At 43.9% G+C, this 14,152-nt stretch overlaps 1 protein-coding gene across 2 annotated transcripts in view; it reads left to right on the top strand.

Moving 5' to 3' along the window:
* Positions 1–14,152, top strand: part of Napb (NSF attachment protein beta) — a 39,222-nt gene that overhangs the window by 16,795 nt on the left and 8,275 nt on the right. The window contains exons 2-7 of one of the 2 annotated variants that reach the window (XM_032904368.1): positions 3,679–3,758; positions 7,597–7,713; positions 9,831–9,877; positions 10,011–10,088; positions 13,665–13,720; positions 13,834–13,918. In XM_032904368.1, the coding sequence (XP_032760259.1) occupies positions 3,679–3,758; positions 7,597–7,713; positions 9,831–9,877; positions 10,011–10,088; positions 13,665–13,720; positions 13,834–13,918 (463 nt within the window). Of the gene's footprint in view, positions 1–3,678; positions 3,759–7,596; positions 7,714–9,830; positions 9,878–10,010; positions 10,089–13,664; positions 13,721–13,833; positions 13,919–14,152 lie in introns of those variants that run through there. The other variant, XM_032904369.1, reaches the window with a different exon arrangement.

Raw genomic sequence — 14,152 nt, 5'->3', positions numbered from 1 at the left:
GACAGGTTCTTGTGTAACAGACTGGCCTCAGACTCACTGAGGATGACCTTAAGTTTCTGATCATCATGCCACTGCCTTCCAAGTTTGGGGGTTTCAGGTATATGCCTGGCTTTCTTCATATTTGTTTTGTTTGTTTTTAAGATTGATTTTTTTGTGTGTGTGTCTGTTTGGGTGAGTGCTTATGAGTACAGGTACCTTTTGAGGTTAGAGGCCGTGGTTACAGACTGTTGTGAGCCACCCAATGTGGGTTCTTGGAACTAAACTCAGGTCCTCTGCAAAAGAAGTGTGTGCTCTTAACTACTAAGCCATCCCTCCAGCCCCCCTTCTCTAGTATTGAGAATGCTTGTGGTAATTCTGGCCAGGACTGGTGTCTCTTGATCTAATCCATCTAGCTTAGTCAGCCTTCTCACAAAGATCTCTAGATTTGAAATCAGGAGTCAGCTACACCACTGTACTGAGAAGCATGACTAGCTACTGGCCTCCAGGTGACAGTGTTTCTTCTGTGAGATGAAGGAAGTATCCTCGCTGGTTATTATAACTTAAAAAATGCCTTGATGTGGCAATATCTGGGTGTGAGCTTAGCACAGCACACGAGTTCTGTTGTTTGCATCTTGAAAGTAGGATAAGGTACATTTTAATTAAGCTAGTTTTATTTAGAAACTTAATAGGAATGACTGCACTGCACTGTAATTACAGTTCAAGATTCCGGGTACTTGACAGAAAAACAAGTCACAGGGAAAGGCTAACGCCTGTTAACTGTGACTAAAAGTGAGAAACTTCTCGTGTGAGGAATTTTCGACTAGGAAAGCCTATTATATTAGTTCATTGCTTTTTAGAGAAGAAAGAAGAAATAAATGTAGATGGATTGGAGAGATGGCTCATTGGTTAAGAGCACTGGCTCTTCTTCCAGAGGATCGGGGTTCAGTTCCCAGTACTTACATGGCAGCTCACAACCAATTCCAGATTCAGGGGATCTAACACCCTCTTCTAGCTCTTGTAGGCCCCAGGCACACAAGTAGACACTCACATATGTAAAGAAAGCAAGTCTTTAAAAGAATTTTAATGTATATTTGACATAGAGGAAAGGGGTCTGAAGGCTAAGGTTGAAAGCTTTCCTCTTCTTTTTGGAACAGCTTGATGACATCCTTCCATTCCTTGTGTGACATGGCCCCAGGTCATTTTATTTGGCAGCCAGGAGTAGCAGTGTTATTGAGATATTACTCACCTAGCAAATAATTTTCTTGTCTAAAGTGTTTGCTGATCTTTTAAAATGTTTGAGTATTAGAGCTGTGCAACCATGAGAAAAACAACCCCAAATGAAACAACACACCCTTGGCCTGTGGCACGCCTTCCTCCCTTTCCCCAGCACTCTTGGCTCTAGAGGTTTTAAGTCTGGTTTGTGACATCACAACAGAATGCCTGAGACTGAGTAGTTTAAAGGGGTGTATATTTCAGTTCTGGAGGAGAGGAGAATTTACAAAATCAAGGTCCTAGCATCCGCTGTGAGCCTTTATTGTCCTCGCATGGTGGAAGTCTGCAGAGAGGGGACAGATGTTGTGTACTTGTTTGGTGGAGGAGCAAAGGGGAAAGATCCTACCCTACAGTCCCATGCTTTATCTCTCCTAGTTCACTTATCATGACCTACCCAAGCTCACTGGATGTGCCCTTGTGTTCACTCCCTGTCAAGTCCATGTTTCCACACTCCACTCTGAGGTCCTCACTGTATGTGCTACCCAGAGTCTCTTGAGCCTTGGTTTTCCTCTGTGATTTTATATTTGCAGTGTAGACAGACAAGATAGATGTCTTGTGTGGAAGGGCCTGAGCTAATTAGCAAAGTTGAATTTAGAAACTCTAAAAGGTAAACGCCAAAGAGTAATTTGGTTTTATGTCTGAAGAAATTGCTGACTGAATAAAGCTATCCCTTAGAGACTGCAGAGATGGGTCAGTGGTTAGGAACACTGGCTGCTCTTTCAAAGGACCTGGTTCAAGTCTCACATCTACATGGTGACTCAGAACCATCTGTAATCGCAGCTCAAGGAGCTCCTTCTTTGCTCTGTGGGCACTTGCACATACATGGTACACAAACATACATGCAAAGAAAACACATATACATAAAGTAAATTTTATAATTAAAAATAAATAAAAATTAAGTTGTTAGTCAGTGGAATTAGCTACTTAGTGAAGAACTTTCTAGAGCTACATGTATTCTAGCTGCTGTAGAGTGCCCTCTTCTCAAGATGTTACACAGTGACTTTCTGTACCTGGCGCGGCTGTGACTCTAAGGTTCTTCCATATTGGAGACAGGCTGAATATTCCAGAGCTAACATGCCACTCAGTGGCAGAGCAACAAAATAATGTGGCACTTGCTCAGCGCTCTCTTTCTGATTTTTGTGGCTTTTGAGGCAATTGGGGCATTGTTTTTAAGATAGTCTCACTGTTGAGCTCAGTATGGCCTGGAACTCACCCTCTTCTTGCCTTTGTCACTCCAGTGTGGGTGCTATAGGCCTGGGCCACCACATCTGGCATTCGGTGTTGTGCTAAACTGTTAAAGAATGGCAAGATAAAGTATCTTCACCCTTCAAAATGTAATCTTCTTTGAGAAGTACACTTCTAATATAAAGAAATCTATGTACCCTTCCTGATAGAAAACTTGCATTTAAAAAAATTATATATATATGTATATATATATAATATGTATGTGTGTATATATATATGAGAGAGAGAGAGAGAGAGAGAGAGAGAGAGAGAGAGAATGTGTGTATGTATGAGTATTTTGTCTACATGTATGTATTGGTACCACATACATGCCTGCTGCCCATTGAGGTCAGGAGAGAGTATCAGATCCTCCTGGGAACTAGAGTTACAGATGTGAGCCTCCATATAAGAGATAGGAACTGAACCCAGGTCTTCTGTAAGAACAAGTGTCCTTAACCACTGAGCCCTAAAACTCTCTAGTTATATTTGTAGACCTTGGATTCACCAAATCTTTGTCTGGGTGTCATTTTTATGGTACCTGCTGTGTGGTCTAGTGTAACTTTAGCACTACATTCCTCAGCCTCCTCATCTGGTATTTGGGATCAAAAAGAGTCTTTTAGTTTGCGTTTCCATTGTTGTGAAGAAAGACCATTACTAGGGCAACACTTAGAAAAGAAAACATTTCACTGGGACTGGCTTACAGTTTCAGAGATTCAATCCATTATCATCACGGTGGGAAACATGGCAGCATCCAGGCAGACGTGGTACTGGAGGAGCTGAGAGTTCTACATCTTGGTCCAAAGGCAGCAGGAGACTATATTCCATACTAGGTGGAGCTTGAGCTTAGAAGACCTCCAAGCTTGCCCCCAACAGTGACATATAAACTTCCTCCAGCAAGGCCACACCCATTCCTATAAGGCCACACCTCCAAATTGTGCCACTCCCCAGGGGCCAATCATTCAAACCCGTGAGTCTTTGGGAGTCATACCTATTCAAACTACCACAAAGAGTATCTGTCTTTTTGAACAGCTGTTAAGATTCTATAGTTTGTCTTGTGTACAAAAGAGTGTTTCAGAGTTATAATAATGTAATAATAATTATATAATAAAATAGTAATCTCAGTATCATTTCAGTGAGGGAGGAGAGACATGGATGGTTATTAACAAGAAGAAAAATGTAACCTTGCATTTAAATTTCTCTTAGAGGAAACACAAGAATAGAAGAGGCATGTGAAATGTATACCAGAGCTGCAAATATGTTCAAGATGGCCAAGAACTGGAGTGGTATGTACAACATTTTGTTTATTTACCAGGCAAATACTTTAAAAGCAATTTAGTAGAAAGACAGAACTGTGTATTCCCTTTAAAGAGTGAGGCAAGGTTGGTGTGGAAAGGATCCTCATCTCAGATAACTAACCTGCTGTCAAGGTTGAACACTGGTACATTGTCTGTCTCACCTTCGGCCAGCTACCCAGTGCAGCAGGCTTCTGAGATCTGAAAACAACAATTCCATGGACAAGGGAGGGTAGGTAGTAATCTCTTGTTTCTTAGAATTGTATTCCAGTACCTTGATTATAGGAAAAGTCATTGAGAAATAAGATAGATGGAAATGCCTGGGCATAAGTTGAGAATTTCGAAGCATTCTTTACCCTGAATCCATTGAGAACTGAGTGACAGTGAAAGATCTTTACCTCATTAGCTAGCACACTCCTTAAGGTAAGCCCTCAGAGGGAGCAGGTGGGTAGGATGCTACTCCCTATCCAAGGGGATTGCCCTCACTAACACTAATTAGAGAGAAAAATACATCTTCTTCCCTTGGAGAAAGAGACTTCTGTAGTTCAGATGGCAGTGGGTCGTTATGCAAGTGACATAGAGGCAGCCTTGGGCCAGAGAGAATGCAGGTCTCACACTTGGCAAACAGCTGTTGTAATAAGGGGGAAAGTGGCTCCTGCCTCTTTCTAGCTGCTGTTGCCTGTTGCCTTTAAGGCAGGCACTTTGTTTCGAAGGAGAAGATGCTTTCAAGCTAGGTGGATCTGAAAGGTGCCTCTGACTCTGAAGTTTCTTTGTCAGCTTAGTTTGCAATAGAGTTTTAGTTAAAAGGGAAATGGAGGGATTTCAAAACACGTATGCTCACGTTGTATTTTACTGAAAGACAAATAGAAAATAAACAGAGCCATCCCAGCATCCCATCTTTTTAAGTCCTGTAATCATGGTGAAAAGTGATCTTACCCAAGAGTGCTCACCCATCTTTTCTAAAGGTTAGATCCTGGAAAATTCAATGGAAAGCCCCTTATCCTGTGTGTACCTGTGGAGGCCTTCCATGTACCCTGCCTCTGTCCCCTTGCTGGCTAGTATTCTCCAGCTAGTACCCCAGTGTCCCTATGTTCTGCTTTTCTCGCTTTTGTTTTGAGACAGTGCCTGGCTGACTTTGCTGCCCAGCCTGTCCTGAAACTCATTATAAGCCCAGATAGATCTTGTACTTGGAGCCATCTTCCTGCCTCAGTCTCCCAGGTGCTAGGATAGTAGACATGTGCCACCATGCTTAGCTCCCAGTCAGTCTTACTGAGGCTGAGTAAGTCAGGTCATATATTGGGTCAGACCTTCCAGGACTGTCTTTTTCTTTTCTCTCACCTCATCTGCTCACGTTCGTGCTCCTGGCTGCCACCCCAGAGCCTTGGCACGTGCCATTACCTGCCTGCATACTTTTCCCTTGTTTTTGCTTTCTTCTGTCCCATCTTCTGATGTTGTCTCCTCAGCCAGCTCTCTTTTGACTACCCCTTGTAAACAGTGATCTCTCCCTGGAAACGCTCTACTCTTCCCTACTGCCCACATTACCACCTAGGTGTTTTAGTTATTTATAGTTACATGAATCATCACACGGTAGCCCTCACTAGCATGTACCCTGGAAGGTCAGAGTGTTTATGCGTTTGCAATCTGACTACATCTCCAGGGTCCACACTGTCTCTGATGTCGTGGATATTCAGCATATTATTTGTTATTTGAATAAATAAACAAGGCCCTGAAGTTAAAGCAGTGGTGCACTGATGGCGACCCTAACACCATGTTGTCTCTTTATAATTTTAAAAGTTCTTGATTAAGCTAATGCTTTTCAGCCTCTGTTGAGACTGACAAGTTGGGTAACTTCCCAGAGACTGTTCTCCTTTAAAGACACTTCTAGGTCAAGAGAGACCAAGCTGCTCTTGTTAGCAGTGATTGGAATTTGTATTCCAAGCAATGAAGTGGCAGCATGGAATTATATACCCAGCACATTGGGAGGGAGGAGTAGCTGAAAGGAGCCAACTGTTGTGCTGTACCCCCAGCAAGAAAAGGACTGGTCATGATTAGTTCTGGGACAGTAAATGTAGTCGAAAGCAAAATGCCGACAGCACTGGTAAACAAATGAGAAACGAGCTGCAGTGTGCTGTGGGAAGGTTTGTCTTCAGTAGTGAACGTGGCCAGCACCAGTGTTTCTGGAGCCAGGCTCTCCCAAGCACTTCACGACAGGTCCCGGTCACTCACTAATCCTTCCAAGGCAGAGCCAGTCAAAGCTCCTGATCAGTTGGTTTCTTCCTGCAGCTAGCTTGGCCTTGGTGCTTCTCCAAGTCTTAATGTGGCTCAAAGGGATTATATTGATCCAACTCTAGCCCTAAGGCTCGTTCTCACTAGTTGGTGTTGCCATTTATCCTTTTATGCCACTGGATCAAAATACCTTCATCTGAGGATTTTATAAAATGCAGAAATATATTGCTTACAACATAGGGAAACAGAAAAGCCCCAGGTTGAGGAGCCAGCAGACTTTGCATCTGGCGAGGACTCCTCTCCACCTCTAAGATAGGATCTTGTTGCTTCATCCCACATGGCAGAGGGAGCAAAGCAGCTTGTTCCTTTTAGTATCTTCTATAAGAATACCAATTCCACTTGTAAGTGTGTGGATTAACCACTCCTTTAAAGGGCCTAATGGGTAATATCATCCCATTGGGTATTAGATACTCAAATACGAAGTTGGGGATACTAACATTCAGACCTCAGGAGCACCCTGCAGAGCTAGGTAGTCAGTGCTTTCTAAATGTCACGCGTACTCTTTTGTCAGAAACAGAAGGACAGAGCAAGAATTGAACTGGAGCAGACTACAGGGTTGAGTGTCTTCCTTTCCTTGGTGATGATCAGAAGTCCCTGTGGAAATTAGGTTAATACTTGTGGAGAGGGTTCTTGGAATAAGGGAAACAGCAAAAGCTTTCACAGAATTGGCTATTTTATTTCTTAAGAGTAAATTTAAAGCAGGTGATTCCTTAGCAGAGTGCAGTGCTGTGTGGTTCTTGTTAGTACCTCTAGCTCACAGTCTGAAGGAGGCGAGTCTCACTTAGCTCGTGGTTTCAGAGGCTCGCTCTGGGCTTGTTTTAACCCCACATGTGTGGGCAGAATGTCACACAGGAGGGGTGGTGGGAGAGGTGCTTCTTCACGTTATTGTAGACAGGATGCAAGAAGAGCAAGGAGAGGAAGGTACCCTGACAAGCCTTAGTTCCCAGACCTCATCTAGGCACACCTCTTCAAGCTTCTAGAACTGACCAGATAGCACCACCCCTTGGAGACCAATCACTCAGAATATGAGCCTGGGCATGGTAACCCATGACTATAGTCCTGACACATGGAAGGCTGGGGCACAATTGGACTGTGAATTCAGCTTCAGGACAGCAAGATCCTACCTTAGCAAACCACATCTTCCATCCAAAAACCCTAAGGTTTTATGCCATTCTTAGTCATGTTTTCACTAGAAGAACAGATTCAATAATGACACCTGACAGCCATGGACACTGGATTAGGAGGTGAGGCTTCAGTGTTTTGCCTTCTTTAACTGTGTAAACTGTGTGCCCCTTGTTGGGCTGATCTCACGGTGTGGAATAGAGTTCAAGAGCTTAAATCTTGGCTAACAGTCATTGAGAGAGGATGCTCTGTCCAGGATGCTTGGCAGGCCCTCGGGAACTGTCAGGAAAAGTGACCAACACCCAGATGCACCATTTCAGTGTGATGCCTGTGGTCTCTGCCTGCAGGACCTCCTCTTAGATACTTGGTCTCTTGTTTAGACAGGCTGTGCCTCACCATTTAACTGTGGCATCTTCTTCAGCTGCAGGAAATGCATTTTGTCAAGCCGCCAAGCTCCACATGCAGCTTCAGAGCAAGCATGACTCTGCTACTAGCTTTGTGGATGCTGGAAATGCTTACAAGAAAGCAGACCCTCAAGGTAAGGCCGCTCGGTGGCTCTTTGTGACTGACTTAGCAGCATTTCCTGTGGTAATAAGAATTCTTGTATTATGGGATAAAAGAGAAAGTCTGGTAAATGTAATAAAGTCTACTCTTTAATCATAAAGACATTAATTTGCATGCGTTAAGGGACATTTGAGACAGTTTTCATCATGTACCTAAAGCTGGCCTCAAATTTGCATCTCCGCGTCCTCTGCCTCTGGTTCCCAAGTTCTGGGATTACAAGCACCTTATCTCACCTTCATGAAATATGTTCTTGAACTAGGCAGGAAATCCTGATTTAACTGTACTCCTCAACGTGTTTTATGTAATGAGGGAGTGGTTAAAAAGGTGTTAAAGGCGTCTGAACCGCACAGCACTCCTTATTGTTTTTCTAAGTGCTCTTCAGAACCTTTTTTTTTTTTTTTAAACAATATTGGATTTTAAAAGCAGTAAAGTTTACAAATGTTAATTCCTTTTGGAGAAGTATTAAACTAAAGGATCAAAATCCTGCACATGTACATGGCTATCTTTAGTCTTTTTTGTTTGGTTGGTTGGCTGGTTATAGTTGGCTGGCTGGTTGTTTGGTTGGTTGGTTGGTTAGTTTTTTGAGACAGGGTTTCTCAGTGTAGCCCTGGCTGTCCTAGAACTCCCTTTGTAGGCCAGGCTAGCCTCACTCAAACTCACAGAGATCCGCCTGCTTCTGCCTCTGCCTCCCAAGTGCTGAGATTAAAGGTGTGCACCGTTGCCGTCACAACCCTGCTGAGTCTTTTTTCTTTTGTTTTCTATTTTATTTTACCTACAAATCTAAACTTCTAGGAATGTATCCCAAAGAAAAATGTCGTCCAGCTTTTTTTTATAAAGATTAACCATATTTTTATTTCCTAAGTGAGAAACTGAACACAGCGGGTATAAGCAGAATGAGGGGCACAGCAGACTTACAGTGTCTTCATATTGTAGAATAGCACACAAGCATCCACGTTCCTCATTTGGGGCAGGCCGCCATGACACACAGCTATGATCCCAGCACTTGGGAGACTGAGGCTGGAGGCTTGGGCATTGAGACCAGTCTGAGATGGATATATGTATGTATGTGTGTGTATGTAGATAGATAGATATAGATAGACAGACAGACACACACACACACACACAGAGATATATGTATTTATATGTATATACCTTACCTCAAAGAAAGCTAAGTTTTGGGTTTCATAGCTGTTCTTTGACCTGGTACATCCTCACATGCTAATTTAAATAGGGAGCTGAGCACTGTGTAGCTACAGTTTCTACACACACACACACACACAAAAGAAACTTGCTGATGTGGGAACACTGGGCCTGAGTGGTGTAATCGATAAGCTCTGTCTGCATTTTAGAATATGCCTTAGGGGGCGGTTGCTTCTCGTGTTTTGTTCTTCTAGTCACTTCTCTGTTCCTCCTGCTAAGCTTTGCCTCCTTGCTGCCTCTTCCAAATCAAAAGCAAAGTTGACACTTTCCTGTGACAGGAGACTTTCTGACTCACTGTATTAGGAAACAATATAGTTTATTAGCTTTGTCATTGTGAAGTTCTTCCTTCGTTAAGCAGAATGCTGAGACCATTTTGTTACGTTAGCATCTTTGAGAAGTACACATTTACACATATGACTTAAGAGAGGAACTGAAGAACTCAGCTGCTGAAGAGTGGAGACAATTGAAATGGTCTTTTTCTTGTGAAGAAGAGATATTTTCCAAAATTAATATAGACACACATGATATTAATGAAGACCACATTTACCTTGTATAGTAGCAGGTGTGATTTATCAATGTTGGTGGCAATCCCTGTGGTTTTGTTTCATTTGTAATACAATCTGCCACCTGGAAGGACCCCCTAAGCGTCACTAAGCCAGTATTGCTGCAGCCACACTGCTTTTAAACACCAGTGCAGCTGCTAGGAAGAAAGCTACACTGATGAATCTGTGTTGTGCATGACTGTGTCTGCTCCTACTAACCAACCTGCCCACCCTCCACTTCAAAGTGTACCTACCTTCTTACCATCAATAGCAGCCAGGAATCAGGCTCAGCTGAACCCTCTTTCACTGAATGAATTTTCATTGTTTTTCTTAAATGCCAACGCTTCAGAGGCTATCAACTGCTTAAATGCAGCCATCGACATTTACACAGACATGGTAAGATATTGCATTGCTTGAATGGCTGTGGGGTGGAGTCCTTAAGCTGCTTTAGAGTTGTGCTTTTTCTTGTTCCTAAACTGGTCGGTGTCTGTGTAGGTAAAGCAGTGTCTGACTCAGTTTTCTCCCCTAGGGAAGATTCACAATCGCAGCCAAGCACCATATCACCATTGCTGAGATCTATGAGACTGAGCTCGTGGACATTGAGAAGGTGAGCACTGACCACACACGGAAGCTTGGTGCAGAAGGTAGATGCTTGGCCTCTCAGCCTCTCAGAAAACCTCTCCTTCTCTTTCCCAGCTGAATTGGGTGGTCAGAATCATTACAGGTGACATGGCGGAGACTGCCTGGGCCTCACTACCTGAGTAAAGGGGCTGCTTACCTGGAGAGCCTGAGATTACCTATCTCACCCTGCTTGTGCTTTGGTTCCTGTCAGAAGGGTCAATAGACTTTGCACCTGTCTAGTGAGCGCTCTGGTGCTCTGGAGAAGCTGAACGCAAACTCTGTATGCTCAGTCAGCATTACTCCCTCAGCATCGCTGCTCTCCGTGTCCTGCTTGCCAGCTTTTCTTCTCGGGGACCACAGTGATCTCTGAGCCAGCCAGTCTTAGACTACATTCTCTTCTCAAGGGCCACCCCTACCTTAGTTTCTGGTCACAGACTTGCTTGCCCTTTCCCTAGTCCCATCTAGCTTATGAAGAGTTTCTGTGGGCACTTCTCTCACTACTCCAGTGTCTCAGCCCTTCTTGGCACCTTGTCCCCAGTTTTCTGTGATCAGTAATAGAACTCCCCTGCTGGACTCCCACATCTGCATCCTTGTTCCCTCATCTCAGACTATCACACAACAGACTTGTGCGTCAGTCTGCCTCCTCTGCTTATAGTCTTTTTTTCATATTCATGTTATATGTATGGGTGTTTTGTCTGCATACATGTGCCCTTGGAGGCCAGAGGACAGTATCAGATGCCCTGGAATTGCAGTTACAGGCGATTTGAGTCTTCCTGTGGGTGCTGGGAACCAGACCTGGGTCCTTGGAAGAACAGTCAGTGCTCTTGACCACTGAGTCATCTCTCCAGTCACTGTGTACAGCCTTTTGTTGGCACCCCCTTCAGGAAGAGCTGGAAACCTGCACTGAGTTGCTCCTCTCACCCAACTCATGTACCCCTGGGACCTCAAGTTCCTTGTATTTTCCTGCTCTGTCCCCCTTACTCTAGCCACTGTTCCTTTCATGCTGTGCTGTTCATTCACTGTACCAATTGAGCCCCTGCCCTTGGACCTAGGTAGCAGCCATTCCCCCTGCCTGCCCAGTTTTTCCTCACACATCCACAAGCTGACTTCCTGTGTCCGTCATCACCTTTTCTAAGATTATAGACCTCAGGGACATTTACCAGATGACATCTCTGCGAACACACACTCTTACTCATTTTTCACACTTACTTACAGCCACACACCACCTTTCATTCCGTGGCATATGCTTGCTCGTGATTCTGGTGTTTCCGTCTCTGCCTGTCTGATAGCTTTCAAAGCCCAGGACATAGTAGGCTTTCAACAAATACATGAATAAGTACGCATACTGTGCCCGGAATCCAGGAAGTCGAATCTGATGTCATACCAGCTGCCACACTTGTTGGTTACACAGAATTTGCTTGCATTTGCTTCATGCTGTTCTTATATCTCTCTCTCTCTCTCTCTCTCTCTTTCTCACACACACACACACACACACACACACACACAGAGAGAGAGAGAGAGGGCGCCAGCCGCACTCCCCTCTCTTTTCTAGGAAGCTCTGGTCTTGCTCTAAAGAAGGCTACCCCACGTGTGTAAATATGGAAGGGAGGGGTGAGTAGAGTCTGCAGTTGTTCTCTGGTGTAGTATTAATACAGAAATGGGAGGGGACAGGTCAGCTATGACTAGGGCTTAATTTTCCCAGCAGTTGGGATGGGCATTGTCTTTTGACTGGGTTGAGTGGATCTTGTGGATGACGTGGAGTGTGTACAGACATCATTTGGGTTGCTTCTAGGCCCATGGAAGTCAGAAAGACCACCCTGGCCTGGCAGTCAGAAGAGCACTGTGGTCTGGAACCCATTCCTTGTGTCAGGGGATGTCTCACACAACCACTTTACTACACAGGCACCACAGGATCGGGGTGAATGAAATGACTTCTAGTACTGCCGTTTTCCTTCTTTGGGTTTGTCATAGTGGCCTTTCAGCTTCTATCGCCTGGTCTTTTTCTATCATTCTGTGAATTAACTGGTAGGTGGCACCTTTTCCACTGATGCATCTTGTTCTGTTGAAAGTAATTTAAGAAATAAAGCCTGTGTGTTGGTTCACGTGGCCCCAGCAGTCAGGAGTTTGAGACTGAAGGATTGTAAGCTCAAGGCCAGTATGACTGTATAGCAAGTCACTGCCTCAAAAAAAAACAAAAACAAAAAAAAAAAACAAAAAAATACATGTATATTACACATACACACATTCAGACATGGAGGAGAGAGCTAGCTTGTCACGGTCTCTGAGTTTGAGGCTCTTACATTATTAAAAATGTCCTTGTCTTCTCCCTGGTTGGACTTCTAAGGTTCTGGTCAATGAAGTGTGAAATATATGTATGAGAAATCAATTACCCTGAAGAACTGGTTTGTTCTAGATACAGTCACTGTCTGTACGACAGATGTCTGTTCATTCTCCTGATTCACTCACAAATTTTATCTATTAGGCGGTGAGATGTGCCATCTGACATCCAAATGACTTCTTGTAGCTTCCTGAGGTAAAATATTCCAGCGTTTTTGGGTCTTATAGGTGATCCGTAAGTGAGCCAGGGGAGACGTAGCTTGTGTCTGGTTTGGGCTCCTGAAAAACCTGGTTTAGTAGCATTACTTACAGCATAGGATAGGAACATACCATAGCTTTGGCTTTGGCTTGAGGCTATCAGCTCTGAGGGAATTGAACCTCGTTTAAGGTTCATTAACAGTGTACCTCTGCAGTGGACTCCTAAGGTTGAATGGTGCGATACAGTGGGGTCCCTGTCAGCACCAGGGCCCATAGATGCCTGATAGTTAAAATGCCAATGGAGGGAAGACCCATTGCTAACTGGCTGCTCTCTTTTCCTGTCTTTCTGCTGAAACGGGAAAACAGGGAGTCAGGGCAGTGGGTTGATTAGCATTATTAAAAAAAAAAATACCTGGGCTGGTGAGATGGCTCAGTGGTTAAGAGCTCTTCCAGAGGCCCTGAGTTCAATTCCCAGCAACCACATGGTGGCTCACAACCATCTGTAACAGTATCTGATGCCTTCTTCTGGTGTGTCTGAATAAAGTGATAAATAAATCTTTAAAAAAAAAAATACCTAAGATTACCATTTCAGAAGAGGAGGTAGATTTCACCTCCTCTTTTGAAGATTAACAACAATGGAAAAAGTAGACCATGAGTTTGAAAGAGCAAGTAGGAGGTTCTGGAGAGAGAAAAGGGATGGGGGGAAAATGATGTAATTATAATCTCAAAAAATAAGTAATTAAAATAAAACTTTACATCCAGGTGTGGCTTTAGTCCCAGCATTCAGGAGGCAGAGGCAGTTGGATATTTGTGAGTTCAAGCCCAACACAGTCTACATAGCAAGTTTCAGGCTAGTTCCAATGACACTGTCAACAAAACAAAGCAAAACAAACGAACAACAAAACCCAGATTGTCAGGCTTGCTAGCAAGTGCCTTTACCTACTGAGCCATCCTACCAGCCCCCACATACAGTTTTTAATGCAGTTTTTGAATGAATTGTATGTAAATTAACTGTGTGTACTTTCAGGCTATTGCACATTATGAACAATCTGCTGATTATTACAAAGGAGAAGAATCTAACAGGCAAGTGCTTTTCATATGTGATGAAGAACACAGCATCTCTGTCGTCTAAAGCAACTGTCCTTCGGCCAAGTCTCCCCAGTATTGTCACTTACTCTGCACTATCCTCCTTTCAGCTCTGCTAACAAGTGTCTGCTGAAGGTGGCAGCCTATGCTGCACAGCTGGAGCAGTACCAGAAAGCCATCGAGATCTATGAGCAGGTGAGGACACTGTTGCCACCTTGACAAATTTATAACCATCAATACTACCTACTGCTGGCCTTCCCATCACTTCCAAAAGAAGCTAGGAAAACAACATGCTTTCTATTTCCCTGGTTTGCCATTCTGACCATTTCAGGTCTTGCTGTGATTGGTGACCTTCTCATTGTGCTGTGCTGTGCCTGGTGACCTTCATCTGTGCTCTGCTGTGATTGGTGACTTTCTCATTGTGCTCTG

Source organism: Rattus rattus, chromosome 5 (genome assembly GCF_011064425.1).
Source record: "Rattus rattus isolate New Zealand chromosome 5, Rrattus_CSIRO_v1, whole genome shotgun sequence".
NCBI classification, from domain to species: domain Eukaryota; kingdom Metazoa; phylum Chordata; class Mammalia; order Rodentia; family Muridae; genus Rattus; species Rattus rattus.
This window is presented reverse-complemented; position numbering and strand designations above follow the sequence as displayed.